Source organism: Coloeus monedula (genome assembly GCF_965178545.1).
Source record: "Coloeus monedula genome assembly, chromosome: 17".
In the NCBI taxonomy this organism is placed as follows: domain Eukaryota; kingdom Metazoa; phylum Chordata; class Aves; order Passeriformes; family Corvidae; genus Coloeus; species Coloeus monedula.
The window spans coordinates 334,424-350,745 of record NC_138797.1 but is presented as its reverse complement, the minus strand read 5'-3'; the positions used below and the strand labels follow the sequence as shown (position 1 = coordinate 350,745).

At 43.5% G+C, this 16,322-nt stretch overlaps 1 protein-coding gene across 3 annotated transcripts in view; it reads right to left on the bottom strand.

The window, feature by feature from the left end:
• Nucleotides 1-4,865: 4,865 nt before the first annotated feature.
• PHF20 (PHD finger protein 20) overlaps nt 4,866-16,322 on the bottom strand; it is a 69,771-nt gene continuing 58,314 nt past the window's right edge. For all 3 annotated transcript variants that reach the window (XM_082292613.1, XM_082292615.1, XM_082292614.1), the window contains 4 exons: nt 12,817-13,012; nt 9,269-9,668; nt 7,271-7,454; nt 4,866-5,642 (listed from right to left, as the gene is read on the bottom strand). In XM_082292613.1, coding sequence (XP_082148739.1) covers nt 5,500-5,642; nt 7,271-7,454; nt 9,269-9,668; nt 12,817-13,012 — 923 coding nt within the window. In that variant the 3' untranslated portion in view covers nt 4,866-5,499. The remainder of the gene's footprint in view (nt 5,643-7,270; nt 7,455-9,268; nt 9,669-12,816; nt 13,013-16,322) is intronic.

The following is a 16,322-nucleotide window of genomic DNA, read 5'->3' as shown; positions in this document are numbered from 1 at the left end:
GCTGCCTGCTTCGAGCTGCCCTTCCCCCTCCCTGGTCAAACAAGCCAGGACTTGCCTCTACCATGTGCTCCGAACTCCTTTGTTCCAAGCTTGGGCAAAACCAAATGTAACTCCATCTCTCTAGCAGTGTCTGACTGGCCGGTCACCCCGGGTCCGCCCCCAGTCCTCCCCTTTCCCCTTCTCCGAATAAAAGAAGGGCCCAAGAGAGGGCCCCCCCCTCTTTGGCTTTGCAATCCTTCTGCGAACAACATCTGCGTGTCTGTCTCTGCTTGAAAGCTTCCAGTTGCAGCAGTTAGGCAAACTCCCTCTTTGCTTCTGCTGGTGGTATCAGCTTTGCAGCTACCATTTGCCGCTTTCAGAGCTACTGAAATGCTGGACTGCCCGTGCTACCTCTCTAGGCTGCTCGAGGCTTTCTAAGGCATTGAACTACGAGCCTAGCCAGTAAAAAGCTGTGAGTATTCCACAAACCCATGACTAAAGTTACTTTAAAAATTTTAGAAGTTGTATCATTTCCAACAATATGAAACCACAAAAATATCACCCAAGGACTTGTATAAGGGAAAATGAGAAAGAGAGAAAGAAAAGGAGAAAGGGAGGGAGGATAACAATGTGGAAATCTCACCACCAGTCAGCTTTCAAAGAGTCTTGACTGTTGCAGCTTAGCTGTCCTCTGGTCAAAGTGATGGTCCTTCAGGGGCAGGGGAAAGAAGCCCACAAAACACAAAGTCCGATGGGTTCAAATACACTCAGGCCAGGAATGCCCAGGTACCTCCCCTCGGGTGGGGAGCTTCCAGTCCTGTGGTGGAAAGCCTCAGAAATGAGTCTGGGGACACTTTGGGAGCCCCTGATGGTTTATGACACCTAAAGACATGACAGCTGCCTCTCAGACATTTGAGCCAGGAACGCCCCATCAGATCTTCCCCTGACATGAGGCTCCATCCTGCCACAAAGTTTGTTATCTCACTCATAGCCCGTCATTCAAGCAAAGCACACCAGTGCCTACACAACCGAGGAATGCTTTGAGTCATTAACCCAGAAAAGTCCAGTCTCTCACACTTGGCAGTATCTGGATGTGTGACCCGGCCAGACAAGACTATGCTCTGCCCCTCACCGCCCTCAAACCAAACTAGGCATCTCTCCCTGCAGCAGCATGTGCTGGGATCAAAGTGATTTTGAGGAGTTGCAAAGCAGGCAGTGCCATCAGCTCTGAGCCTCTGTGCAAAGGACACAGCTGTGCCCAGAGCCCAAACTCAGAGCAACATCCACCCAACCCTCACGCCAGGGCATAGAAATCATTGGCTCAGGAGCCCTGGTGTCCCTTGTCATGTCTCTACTCAAGCTCCATGACTTACTTACCAAGTCACCAGTCTGGAAGCCCAGAAGGTACACACAGCTTCCACTCCCAAGCCCACGCAGCCCCTCAGAATTAGGTATGGAGCATTACAAGGCTCCATGGCTCCATCCAGCCTCTCCTTTCAAACACCCCAACCAGCAGGAAAACCCCACAGCAGGACAAGATGAATCCCAGTTTTGCTGGTTTGTTCTCAGTTGCTGTCTGCTTCTATGTTGTAATAGGGGAAAAAAAAAAAAAAAGTGATATTTACTGTTAACCTGATTCAATAGGACCTCGTTCTGGGTTACTCGCAGCAGGTATTACCCAGACAAGAGCTGTACACAGAATTTTCCCTTCACAAGAACTGCTGTGCAAGCTGAAGGATTAGCACAAAGCTGTGAGACACTGCTGAACAACTACAATGGCCTGCAGGACTCCAGATCCCCACTGGGAAATCGGAGCAAGGAGCAGCCACGAGCGCTCCCACGGCTGGATGGGGCAGCAGATGGCAGCAGCACCAATGGTGCACTGCCATCAGGCTGGGCATGAACGTGACCCACAGGCTGGACAACGGTTGGCAGCAGATCCTGTAATTACAGATGATGCTTTGGTCAAGTAACAGTGAGAATATGGTGACTCTACCCACATGAAGGCCGACAGCTGACTGAGAGCTGCCTCCTTCTCTGAGTCTCCATCTATAGAAACCTTCAGATCTGGCAAGTAAATTAATCAGAGGGCACATAAAAACGCGACAAGCCACAGCACACATCCCATTGAATTATTTCAGATTCAGACCACAACTTCAGAACCCAATTTTGACATTTAAGTGATCATCAAAGACCTGCATGACGACACTGACCTGTGTGACACACTGGGATCTGCCATCAGTGGCTCAAGTCTCTCCAGGCTTCACACACCAGGCTCCAGCAGTGATGCACCCTCCAGCCTTAAAACCCAATTTCACAAGATTTTTTTTTTTTTTTTTTTTTGAGAATGAAGTTAGAAAGGAAAATATGCTAGGACAAGGGAATGTATCTGCTTTCTTCCCTCAGAGGGAAGAGATGGAACCTGAAGGTATATCAATGCCTGCCCCTGCCTTCAGGCACCCTGGGCCAGGCACACTGCTTCTCCAGCCCTTCCCCTTTCTTTCCTCCTCTTCCCATGCATTTTCTCTGTATGAATTGTTTCAACTGCATCCAGAGCTCCTTGCTTCACACTATCACTAATGCTGCATTTCCTCTGCCTTGAGCTGCTGTGGCTGCTTCTGACAGGCTGCTCGTCCTAATAGAACAAAATTTAGGGTCAGATCACACATACTAGGTACTAATACATTACATATATTAGGATTTGGGAACAAAATGTATGAACTTCTCATTAAACAATATCCAACACAAGCTATTAAGGATATTTATATAACATAGATCTGGAAAACAACAATTTCCTGACTTCAGCAACAGTTAAGATATCTATACACCTGACAAACTACAGTACTTGCATTTCAATGTGATGTGAAGGAAAGAAGTCCAAAATTATTTTATTGAGTTATCATTAACTGAAACAAAGACTTTACTAAGACTTAACCAACAAAAACCTATTTTTTATTTATTCCAAACACCAAGATACAGAAGTTTTCAAGTTTTGCAAATATTGCTCCAAAACAAAATTCTATGTACAGCCCCTTGGTTCTAATAGTGCATCAACAAAGACAAACACGTGTGTACCCACAGTGCAATGTTTGCTCAGTTCATCAAGGCTCCACGTTGCATTCACTTACCAGTGATTTAAAGAAACAAAAAAGTGACCTGCCAGCCTGAACAGTTGGTCCAGACTAAAAATAACAATGAGGAAACTTGCAAGAACAGGGACAGAAATGAATCCAGGCAGAGCACAATGAAGAATCTTCCCTGAACATGAGAAGTACTACTCTATTTTAAATAAATATTTTCAGTCTTTATCTGCAAGGGCTGCCCCAGCACTACTGAAGGGAAGCAAGCCTCCAGGATCTGCCACTCGATCTACCCATGGGAACTGCCTTTTCCTCCAAACCTCCAGTACTGCCCTGAGCAAAAAATAAACTGACAAGTAAAAACACACAATGAGCACACAGAAGCCATTGCTTGAGAAGAAATCCCCCTTTGGAGCAAGAAGCCTGCCCAGGGGCTGAGTGCTTGAACGCCCTCAGACTGGGAGCACAACCAAGCTGTTCCCACACAGCCGTGTCCTGCTTTACAGACGGTAGCCAGGGAACCCTTCCACCAGGGAACACCTTTCCTGGTCCATCTCACCTGAAAATCACCAGCTGCCTGGGAGGCTCCTCTGATGCTATTCTGGCTGTCTGGTCACCACCACCTCCTCTAGAACTACACAAACTCAGGTGCCTGACAGGAATGAGACAAGGTGTAAGCATTGGTCTCATCTTCAGAGAGCCAAGTGATCCTTAAAATACCACGCAAGCTTTATTCCAATTGTGTCACAGAAAAGTAAGTTCGTCTGCTGTACGTACATTGTATTCACTATATACCAACTTAGTACTACAAAACCATGAGACAAATTATTCCCTGAACTGAATCTTGGCATAAGAGTCTTAGTTACTACCTAGAGCAGCCTAATTATTTTGTTTTCTGAAGGAAATAAAATATTCACTTTGTAGAGACTGTAACTCCTACAATAATATTGGATATTTCAGGTTTACATTATTCTTTGCAGAATAAACACATTATAGATCTATATTCCAAATAAATAATTTGTACAGGTATGGGCCATTCCATTACAACTCTGCTTGAATGTTATCCTTTGGTAGTACCATTGCACACAATAAAATTAAGGTAACAAATCCAGCTTTTTAAGGACACCCTCTCACTGCAAAACCAGCTCACTATATTCCATAGGGAACTGAACTCAGCAACAGCTGTGAAGGAAAACTAAAGTCGCAGCCATTATTTCAGGAGTGGTGATCTGCAGCTGAAAGACTCTGAACCTCTCGAATACTCACAATGTTCCAAAGGTTCTGTATAATGTGACTGAACATCAGCAGCCTTGTCACCTTCCTATCGCCAAGTAAATACAAACTGAAAATTAAAACTTAAGGTATAAAAACGGACTTTGTGAACACAGACCATTTAAGATAATAACCCACTCGCTGTCTGCAAGGACAGCACCTCATGCATAGATCTTGAGGCTTTATTTACACAAAATAAACTGATTCCCAAAACCACACATTCATAGCAAGTCTTTACAATGAACACATCCAGAGTATTGAAAAAAGTCTACATTTCCAAATATAACCGGAATGGCAATTATTAACAAATGGGTAAAAATACATCACATCCATGACAGACCATGCTGCAGTCTGAACTCAGAGTGTGGCTCCAGTCCTTTCCTGGTGGCATTCCAAACTACTGCAATGAGGGTATCCCACCAGCAACTGCTGCAGGAGGCACAGGATGGCCGGATTTAAGAGCTCGAGAATGCACATAAACACCATGTTCACGGGCTTCCCCAGTACCGAGTCATGTGACAGTGACAGGATAAATATGGAAAACAATCATTTATTCTGAAAATAAGTGCAATCCACCTGTGACCTCCTGCTACATTATTTACTGTAACAGAAGTGCGGGTCAGGCCACTGTTACTTACAAACCTCCACTTAACACTTTATAGTCAAGAGCTGGACATTCATACTTACTAAGTCTGAAACTGTTATAACATCTCCTAATGATTAAATACTGAGTGCTAGTATGCATAAACCAGAAGGAATAAAACATGACATGAGTCACTTAAACTATGCAAAGTTATTTACAACCCCTGTCAACCAAACTTTTTTGGCTCTTAGAACTCTGTTCTTCAGTGGCACAATTTTTAGTCAATTTAATAATGAAAAAGTCTACCATTTTGATGAGCAACTTGTAAGGAGTGAAAATTTGAGTGTAACTTATCAACCAACAGGCAACCCCTGGAGACAAGAATATGACCTTTTCCACAGCATTATAATTGTCTAACAGACCCAAAACAACCTTTTTGCTGTTCTTTGAACAACACTTCTTCACAAGTCCCTGAAGTCAATCTGCATCCCATGCACTCAGCATGCTAGTTTAATTTAGAGATTCAGAGCTGCTCCATCAGCCACTCCAGCTTTGCGCGCAGTGACAGCGCGGTGCTCTCCAGCCTCACGTGGAGCAGCACAGCGCGATCTGCTGCACTTTGCCCAGGTCCGTTATCAGCTGCTTTATACAATGTTTGAGCTGGGGGAGTCGAGCCAGTGGTTCTGGGGGTTCCAGCTCTCCTGTGTAATCCAGCCAACTCTCCAGAACTGCAAAGAAAACAAGAACTGTCACTACTGCAGTTCTCAGCAAACAGCTCATCTGAAGCCACAAAACAAGAGCTCTTCAGATCTTTTTTAAGTCTTGAGAAAGCAGTGGGCAATATTTTTTAAATGGTTATTTGAGAAATGATAAAACTGAACTAAACACTTGCACCAATCTTAGCAAGTAACTTTGACACATAATCAAGTAATTCACATGGGGATGGGAGAAGAAGCTGCTGCTCCTAGGAAAAAGCAGGAAAGGAAAACTCTGGACCAGACACTGAAATCTCATGCTAAACTTCCTCTGATCTCTGTCAATTCCAGGGCAAGGACACTGTGGTACAGGGAGTTTATGCCATTAAGAATGGGACTATGGTAATGAAAGAAATCTGTCATCAGTACAGAACACAACTGACCAAGACAGAACTGGGTAACACAAAATGAGGATGAAGATCAAAAGCACAAACAGCAGACTGCTGCACAAGGAAAATGAACTCCTGCTTTAAAAAGCTTCTCAGTGGGAAACAAAAAATCCCACTGAGCAGAAGACAAGTCAAGTGACAATGTAACATGGACACAAGGAAGGTGGTCAGGTTGGACTATGATGACTTCTGGGGATGTTGACAGTATTGCAGATGGAGACTGAAACACTGAAGACAGAATAAATACCTCCGCCAAGAGCAGCCACTGACCCCAACCAGATCAACAGGTGAATTTCACCCATGGGCATCACCTGCTGCAGAACAAGCAGCATCACCTGCTGCAGAACAAGCAGCATCACCTGCTGCAGAACAAGCAGCATCACCTGCTGCAGAACAAGCAGCATCACCTGCTGCAGAACAAGCAGCATCACCTGCTACATCCAGCCTTGGAGTAAGAAAGTTCCTGCTCAAAGCAGCAATGCACTGCACAAACCCCTGCTCAGCAGCAGGTTCAAAAAGTCTAACTTTGGGGAACCAGAGCTTCTTTGTTTAGACAGTACAAGCCTGACTAATCTTCACTATCTGAAATAGCCCTTTAGCTGTCCAGCTTTTCAGTACCTTACTTACAAAGAGAGGGCTCTTACTTGGGCAGAAGCTGGATTCCCCTGCAAGTAAAGCTGCCACTGTAACCACTACACAACCAATGGTCAGACTTAACAATGTAAAGAAGAACTATCCTGGATCATTTAATGAACACAAGGGGTTTATAAGTTTTCCATTACTACAAAAATCTTAAAATACATTTAAGTGAAGAATTTGGAAGAGACAGGAAAAGCTAAGAGCCTTGTGCACTGAAGAGGCCACCCAGAATGGGCTAACATAGCCAGCAAGGCCCTGAGGAACAGAGAAATGCAGACACACAGAAGAGTTGTGGAAAATGACAAAAACCTAAAAAGACACAAAGATGTTCCAATACAAAATCTGATGCAACTATTTAGACATGACCTAACCAGAACTTGTTCTGTGAAATTCTGCTCTTTGTTTTAAAATCCGCCTCCCACATCAGCAGCATGTCTATTTTCTATTAGGAAATGTGATAATGAAACATTCATCTCTTTGTACGTCTGAAGAAGTAAAACTCTGGTTAACATGTTTCTAAGAGGTAGTTCAGTTAAAAGAAGTTATTTTTTAAACTAGAGTAACACTACTTACCATCTAGCTCCTTCTCAATGAAATCCATTCTGTGTATAACTTCATCTTGCAGAGATTCCACATGAGCTAAAAGATTGAGCTGCCACTGCAGCTGCGAGTTCACAACTCCTTCTTTGTCTTTTTCCAGCAATTTCATTTCAATAGCTTCCTCTGGAGAGACTTTCTTAGAGACAGGCTCTCTCACCTAGCAGAAATACACACATTAGTATTTCTTAAACAGAACTGGGGAGGCAAACTGCCTGAGTCCTCCCAGTCCCCGAAGCTAATTGCTCAACTCATCACAGGTGAGTGAGGGAGAGAGACACTGACCATACACAGATACTAAACTGGTTTGGGCAAGAAGATCTAAATATAGACTAATTTTTATAGGTATTTTGCTAAAAACTATTTGTACTTCACAAGCATCTGGTTTTCTGAAGGTAACATACACATGTGTAATTATCTCCCCGCCACCTTTCATCTGGAAGATCCTGCACTGAATCTGTGCATCTCAGGAAATGCTGAAGCTGTTTTTCACCTGACAATAATAAACTAAAGAGCAAACAATTCAGGAGTGAAAAGGGACTTTTCCTTAAGGAATCTAATCTAAGTTCTACTTAAACTTCCACTGAATCATCTCCAAACAAGCATTACCACTCCTTACAAAACTACAGTATCAGCAGTGTTCATTCCACTCCCCTACTTTTTTCATCCTTCTGCTGAAATACGAGCCTTTAGAAAAAGGCTCTTTTAGACTGAAGAACTGAAATACTTGCCTTTCTAGGAAACATAACACAATCTCAACTGAGAAGTTAAAAGTAGCAAATTACAACTTACATATGGATAAAGTAAGAGCTATCCTAACTTTTAATCTAAAAAAAGGGAGCTCAGTATTTCACAGAATCATAAAATTGTACAATACTTTGGGTTGGAAGAGGCCTTTAAAGGTCATCTAATTCCAATGTCCATGCCATGGGCAGGGACACCTTCCACTGTCCCAGGCTGCTCCAAGCCCTGTCCAGCCTGGCCTTGGACACTTCCAGGGATCCAGGGGCAGCCACAGCAGCTCTGGGCACCCTGTGCCAGGGCCTGCCCACCCTCACAGGGAGGATTTTCTTCCCACTATGCAATCTTAAATCTAGACTCCTTCAGCTTAAGGCCATTCCCCCTTGTCCTGTCCCTCTATCCCTTGTCCCCAGTCCCTCCCCAGCTTTCCTGGAGCCCCTTTAGGCTCTGGAAGGGGCTCTGAGCTCTCCCTGAAGCCTTCTCTTCTCCAGGTGAGCACTCCCAGCTCTCCCAGCCTGGCTCCAGAGCAGAGGGGCTCCATTCACTTCCCAGAGGGTTAACATTTCTCAGCCCACATTTCACAGGAATTGGTACTAACTAATAGAAGCAAAATTTTTGCACTGGGGTGTAGAAAGAAAGGCCTCTGCTAGACCTGACAAGAGCTGACAATGAGAAAAGCTAAACCTGAAGTGCCCCAATAGGAAGAAGAAACAGGGCTATTCTATGGTGATCAGTCTTAAAAACATCACTTCAGGCTGATACCTTTTTTTTTTTCCATCGTGAAATGCTGCCTGAAGAACCTAAAATTAATTTAACTATTAGAAGAAACACTGGAACAAGATGGAAATAATTAGAAGTTGGCCTACCAGTGTATTTGGCAGTATCATACATGCTTGGCCTATTCTCTCCCTTGGCTAGTGTTAACTTTTACATTGAACACATGAAAATAAACAGCAATGAACTACCAGGGGACCATAATGCATGGTCCACACTTTTCAAATAATTTGAGGTCCAGAAGTCAAACTAGATTTTAAAATTATAATATAAAATGAAGGCGTTTATCACGTATATCATTTAAATTGTTACTGGCAATGTAAATTTAACTAACAGTCTAAGGAAAAAAAAACAAAAAAACCCACAAACAGACCAAAAAGCATTAAAAAAGGCTGAGGTTTGCATGTTGCCAGGTGAATACATGCTCTTTGCCAGAGAGGGCTATTTTAATAAAAATACCTTAGAGTAATTGTGTTTGGATTCATTTTCCATCTTGCATATTTCTTGGTCCAAATTCCAGCTAAACCTCTCTGACAGGGTATCATCCCCATTCTCCCTTATTCTATTTACTCCATCATCCATGGCTGAACCTCTTGTTTCCACAACCAGCCTCTGCTCTATGGCAGGGTAGTAGGCCCGAGGCTTCTGGTAGCAGTGTTCACTCGTAATGTAAGATTCCTCCACAGAAGGAATTGTTGAGGGTTTCTCAACTGTCCCATTCCACGTTCTGTAACTTGCTGTCTCCTCTTTGTAACAGTTTTCCTCAAAGTGAATGATGTGTTTTGTATGGATTTTTTCATCCACTGTGATGTGCTTCCATGGATGACACCAAAGCTTTAAGTCAGGGTGTTCTTTATTTCTGTTCAAACACAAAAAAGTAAACCACCCAAAGTAAATGTCAAAGTGACTAAGCAAATTGTCCTCTTAACTAAAGAAATTAAGTAAGAATATTTGAAACATGACATATTCAAGACATCATAATCAGTAAAAAAATGCCCAAATACTCTGAAATAATGTAGTTTCACTGACCTCAGTTGTGATCCTCCTACAATGTTCCATTAGGTTCACTATTTTTATTTCCATAACATGGTACAAAAGCCAGGTGTTTGGATTAAGAAAAAACTTGAAGAATAAGATACAAATAGATACATACAACTTCTCACCAAAGTTGTCCTTCATGGACCATTTTGCTTCAATATGTGCAATTTATTAACAGCAGAAATTAATTTTAACTGTGATATTTTTAGTAAGGTATGGTACACCAACATTGTAATGGTGTTCCATAGCGGCCACAGTTCCCTTCATCTGTTCTTAGAAAAATTCTTATTTTAATTGTCTTCAAATTGACTAATACATTACTTATTCCAGCAGAAGGGACAACTATAGGTATCAGATTATTACAAAGATATAACAAACAAAAGATTTAGAGTGAGCATTGTAACTCATGTTCTTCCTCGTGTGTCGGGCATCAAAACAGCAGTAAAAGGAGAGCAAAGCAGAATACTCTGCTATCTTCAAAGGGCTGGCAGCTCATGTGCTACAGCCTGCAGGAACAGCAGAGAAAATTCTGACTCTAAAGCACCTGCACTGGGCTGCACAGAAAGGGGGACCTGCCCTCAAGCAAAGGTGGATGGACTTATTCTATTCAGCTGATCCAACTAAATAGATTTCCTACCTGTTTACCAAACCACTCAACAAAACACGACCACTTGACTTTGGTAGTAACTGCTTTCTAACCCATCCTGCAGCAGCTCAGGTTTCTTCAATGTCTCTCAGAGGGAACCAGAGTGAGTATAGCTGCCAAGGACATGGCTCAGACTATTTCATACAAGCACCTTTGCCTCATATGCAATACATCCTCACCAGTGCTGGCATAGTGGAGGATGTATCTCCCTGGTGTGTGGGGTATGCCCAGCCCCCGCCCTGGAGGGACATCTGCTGAGATAAGGAGATTGCTTAACCTCCCAGCAGAACTCCCCTGGAAGGGGAGCTACTCTTCAGTTACAGCGAGAAGACGACAAACCCAGAATCCTCTGGGAGACCCCATGCAGATCCTTTGTAACCCATTGGCCTTTACCCTCTGGCACCCACCCCCTGTATCCCTATAAAGCCAGCCCCCTGCCCCTGCGAGGGCAGAGAGCTGCCCATCCCTGGCCTCCCCTTCGCCGGGTACAGACCAATAAAGCTGCCTCGTGCGGAACAGCCACACGGGCCTCTCGTCTCTCTCTGGTCTGGCCTGGAGGCTGCCCTGCAGAGCTGAGCTGAAATCACGAGCTGACAATCACTAAAGAGCTGACAGCTTCTGCACGGGCTCTCCTGGCCAGCAGCTGAAGGAAAACACCGGGCCCTGGGAAGACAATTCCTTTTGGGACCATCTCTCCAGACCAGTCACCTCTTCCTTGGTCAGAGCTACTGACCCCATCACCAGCTGTCATACTGGTGAGCCATCCTGAAGGCACACCTGGAAAAGTGAAAGCCAGGTGTTCATTTACCAAAGCTTTCTGCTCCAGCTCCACTCATCTGCTATACCTAAAGACATAATATTTTGCTCAGAACAGAGCAAGGGATAACTTTGCAAAAGACCGAATTTTTTTCTGAAAAATGATGCACCGGTTTATAAGAATGAAAATTCAAATGCTAATACTTGAGTAACCTTTTAACTCCTGCCTGCTGAAGGCTCACCCTCCCATGGCACTCTCAGGGTCACCTAAGATCCTTTGCCACCTCCTTGAAACACTGAGCAGCACTCTCCTAATCATTTCAGGCACCTGTGAAATCATCTTCTATCTGTTGATCTGCATCAACAATATGATCATTCTTCTAATTCAGCAACTTTTCAAATCCCTTCTGATTTATGTCATGATACAGAAAACAGGGGCTGAAGCTTTCAACCAGGTGATCCAAACACGACTGCATCTCACCTTTAATTAATCCAGGCCATCACACTGATCTCAGCATGAGAGAGAAAAGGAACAAAACCTGTAGCAACCATCACATACACACCCAGTGCTCCCTACCTCTGTACTGTGTAAATCTCAATTCACAAGTGGAAAGCCAGAAACTGGAGTTCCACTCTTTAATAAAAGGCCCAAGGAGTGGCCTCACAATATTTATGTTTCAGTCTCCAAAGTGGAAAGAGGTTACTTACAGATATAACTAAAGGATCCCACAATGGAAAAGCAAAACCTTACGTTCAAATGACTACTTCTCTTGCTTTAAGCATTATTCCACTGTTTAAGCATTTCCAGTTCTGTCAGCAGACCTCCTGCATCACCACAGATAAGGGGGAACGGTCTAAAGAATGCCAAAACCACTTTGTTTTCCAAATAGCTGCTGCCATGCAATTTATCAACTAATAATTTACAACTGTAGAATTCAATAGATTTAGAACTGCTGGATTTGAGTTAGAAAAGAATTTTTTTCAGTCATCAGAACCCAAGGATAACTTAAAGAGGAAAATATGCAGAAAAGTTGACTTTATAAGAAAAACCTTTTGTATAAATAATTATGTTATTTTCTGTACATATAGCTGAAATGACCTTTCCTCAGAAATGAAGTGCTGCACATTGCTGAAGGTGAAACCACTCTCCCACTGCAGCAGAACAACATACTGTACCAAACAAAAAGATCTGATTCCTCTTGGACAAGCTATGATCAGATTTGGGAATGGAGAAGGCAAGGGCTGTAAAAATGGTGCGATGGGTTATAAGTCTATCCTGTTCTTACTTAAAATCCATTTGGGTGATTCAGGAAAAGCTGTCATTCTCAGTTTTCTCCCTTCTTTCTTCACACTTTCCCAACCCTTTCTATACACATTGTCCATTTACACTCAACCCACTTGAACACTTTTCAAGCAGCCAAGTCCTTTCCCAAGATCACATCAGCAATTCAAACTATGTTATAAATCCACAGAGAAGCACAAATCTAAGTCTGAATTTCTGGTTATTTTATACTTGCAGCCTAAGTCCCGAGGAGAACATGCCAGCTGGTACTTAAATAGTGCTTACTGTAATATGCTCATCTTCAGCTGCAGCCCGTGCAGGACTTCGATCACTCGCTGTACATCACCAAGCAGCTGGTGGGTGGCCACTATCTTCTTGGCATTTTGGTGGGAATAATTTTCTTCCAAAAATGCTAAGCCATGCATGTGACCATTACTTAACCACTCCTTTTCATACCAGTACTTTAAGCTGGACCTCTGACCTAAAGTGACAGTAATGAGTCAGTTAAAATGAAATGTTGACGTTACTGGTAGTAATTCTAATTATCTCCAGGTACCGCAACAGCTTGTTTGTTCTTATCAACAGAACCAATGAAGATCCTGTTAACACCAGACATAACCCTGAAGAAATTAAGAGCTTGTAAAGCAGGAAGCAAAAAAACCTCTTCCCAATTGCAAAAGCATTCAGACTCCAAATTCCACCGAAGGACATCCGCAACAGGCAGCTGCAGATAAGGCTGAGAAAGGTGTATTTTTAGCAGGATATCACACTGTCTAGCCTAACCACGGTTATGACATAACTTACAGTCTGAATGCAGCTCTCTGCAGACAGAAAAATGCAGAAAAAGGCAATTAACTTCCCACTGGTCTTGTTTTTAACATCATACGTGTATTAGTACAGTTGTGCTAAAGTACATTTTGAAGAAATCAAGGATGAGATTCTGATAGAAAACTTTCCTAAGTCAAGCTAATAATGATAATTCTATCTTAAGAGGTTGGAATATCAACAACAGCTGAAATGAAATGGTGTTGAATGTGTTAAATGCATCAGTAGAAATAACTTAAACTGCCAAACAAACAGTATTACAAAGAAAGATGCTTGCTAAATTGCAAACACACAAAAAAGCTTCATGCTAAATACCTAACAAAAGCTCCCCCCACCCTGTAAAACATACAGTTACTACAGATGTTCTCAGCAGACAGCTTAGCACCCAGAGAAACACTGCATCAGCCACTGCCTATGTACAGCCCAAGCAGCAAGCCCACAAAACCAGAGATAAAACTGGAGCACAACAAGAGAACCATAGTCACAAAAAGGTCTCCAATAGGAGCAGGTTAATATTGACTAGAGGAGAAGCTAAAAAAATAGGGAGTTACTACGCAGCAGAGTAAGACTGAGGCTGGCACTACATAGCAATCCATGGTTATTAGGTGGCATCAGAAATCTTGACAGGGAAAAAAGGAATTTTAAAGGCTGTACCAGCTCAACCTTCCTGTGTCAAGCAGGAAGGCGAGCAGAATTTTTGGTATGGTCAGAACCACATTGGAGACACTCCCTGCACCTGCATTAGCCCTCCCTCATTAATTTCTGATCAGAGATCTGTGACAGAAAAGTAGAGTTCAGTCCACAAGAATAAAATAGTGACTTTGAGAACTTCATGGTCACCTGAACAAATGAGGTGATGTGTACTCTGAGGTAAAAAGTGCTCCCTTTTGAAGTATATAACCTTAAGAGACTATATCCACAAGCAATTGTGCTACGTAATCATCTTGATCATGTTTAAGCAAGGGTAAATGTTAACAAATCTCTTAAAAATCCCACCTGACTCAAAAAGACCTGAATAAAATAGCAGTTAGTACAGTTTTTAGACAAAATTACACTAAATTTGCTTTAATTTCTAATAGAATGAGTGGTGCTGTTACAAGTCCTAGCAGTTTAGACTGGGGAAAGCTCCTGAGTTTGCTGAAGAGCCACGCCCCAGTTTTAAAAGCCACTTCCTTGCAGATTCATACAGCCTATTAGTTCACTTCAAGCCAAAAAGCAGAGTCACTGAAAAGCAGCCTCTGCAGTCAAGAAGTTGGACATGTGTTCCTTTTCCAAGACAGAAGCAAAAATTAAGCCCCCTCCAATGTGAATTTCAGAATCTGCAAATGAATAGTTAATGATTATTTAAGCAAATGAAGTTGTAATCAGTTTCTGCATAAAAGCACTCATATTCAAGTATGATAACACAACTTCAGTTTACATGTACATTTTAGTTCCATTTAAAACTACCTTCAACTGACATAAAAGCAAAATATCTTTAATATAAGTTTAAAATCCTAGAAGCAAGATACTCTAAAAAGCCTTGAATATATTGCTGTCTCTGTAGCAGAAGTTTAAATTTTAAAGTGTAGCATGTCTTCATTGCTGAGAGTACAAACAACAGCAGTAAACCAACTACACAAATCCATGAGTTAAAGTACAAAAGATCTGGTACCTTTCAACAGCCAAAAAACCCTGAGATCACAATCCAAATACATATACAAACCAAAAAGGTATTTTCATCAGGTGAACAGAGATCCATTTTCTTGCCATTTATAACCATGGACTCAAGCCCAAACCTCATACATTTTCACTTTCAGCATGGCTTTGTAATCCATAGAGTAGAAAGTCAGAAAATATTCAAGTGTAATTTTACCTGCTGTGCAAGATGGACCAATGCATTTAAAAATATCTACTTAGAAGGAGAATGTATTGCTTAATCAACTCTTAACTGTGTTACCCCGGGTAAATACCAACACATAGGTTATTGCAGGTGTGTTAGTTTTGCACAGCCTGGTTTTGGTAGCAGGGGGACCACACAGGTGCCTTCTGTGAGAAGCTGCTGGAAGCTTCCCACCATGTCCAGCAGAGCCAGTGGCTGAAGATGAACATGCTGCTGGCCAAGACTGGGCCAATTAGGGATGATGTAACACCTCTGTGATAGCAGATTTCAGAAGAAATCCAAACCAAGTGGGGCATGCACAGTTTTAACTGCAGCTAGAGAAGAGGAGGAAGTGAGCACATGTGAGAGAAACAACAGGGAGACACCAAGGGCAGTGAAGAAGGAGGGGGAGGAGGTGCTCCAGGCACCGGGGCTGAGATTCCTCTGCAGGCCATGGTGAAGACCACGGTGAAGCAGCCGTGCCCCTGCAGCCCCTGGGGATCCACGGGGGGTGCAGAGATCCACCCGCAGCCCCTGGGGGAGGTGCCCGTGCCAGAACGGGTGGATGCCTGCAGGAGGCTGGGATCCAGTGGGAGTCCCGGTGGAGAGAGAGGGCCCTGCTTCCAGGCTGGAGCAGCCTGGCCTTGGAGGACTGCAGCCCGTGGAAGAGAGACCCACAGTGCAGCAGTTCTGGGAGGACTGTGTGCCCATGGGAGGGACTGAGAGTGCAGCAGTTTTGGGAGGACTGTGTGCCCATGGGAGGGACTGAGAGTGCAGCAGTTTTGGGAGGACTGTGTGCCCATGGGAGGGACTGAGAGTGCAGCAGTTTTGGGAGGACTGTGTGCCCATGGGAGGGACTGACAGTGCAGCAGTTTTGGGAGGACTGTGTGCCCATGGGAGGGACTGACAGTGCAGCAGTTTTGGGAGGACTGCTGCTCGTGAGAGTGGACCTACACCAGGGAAGGTCACGGAGAACTGTCACCCGTGGGAGGGAGCCCCCGGCCGCACAGGGGAACAAGTCCTCTCCCTGAGCCACGTGGAAGAAAACCTCAGGTAACGAACCAACCAAAACCCCCACGCCCTGTCTCCTGTGCTGTAGGTGGGA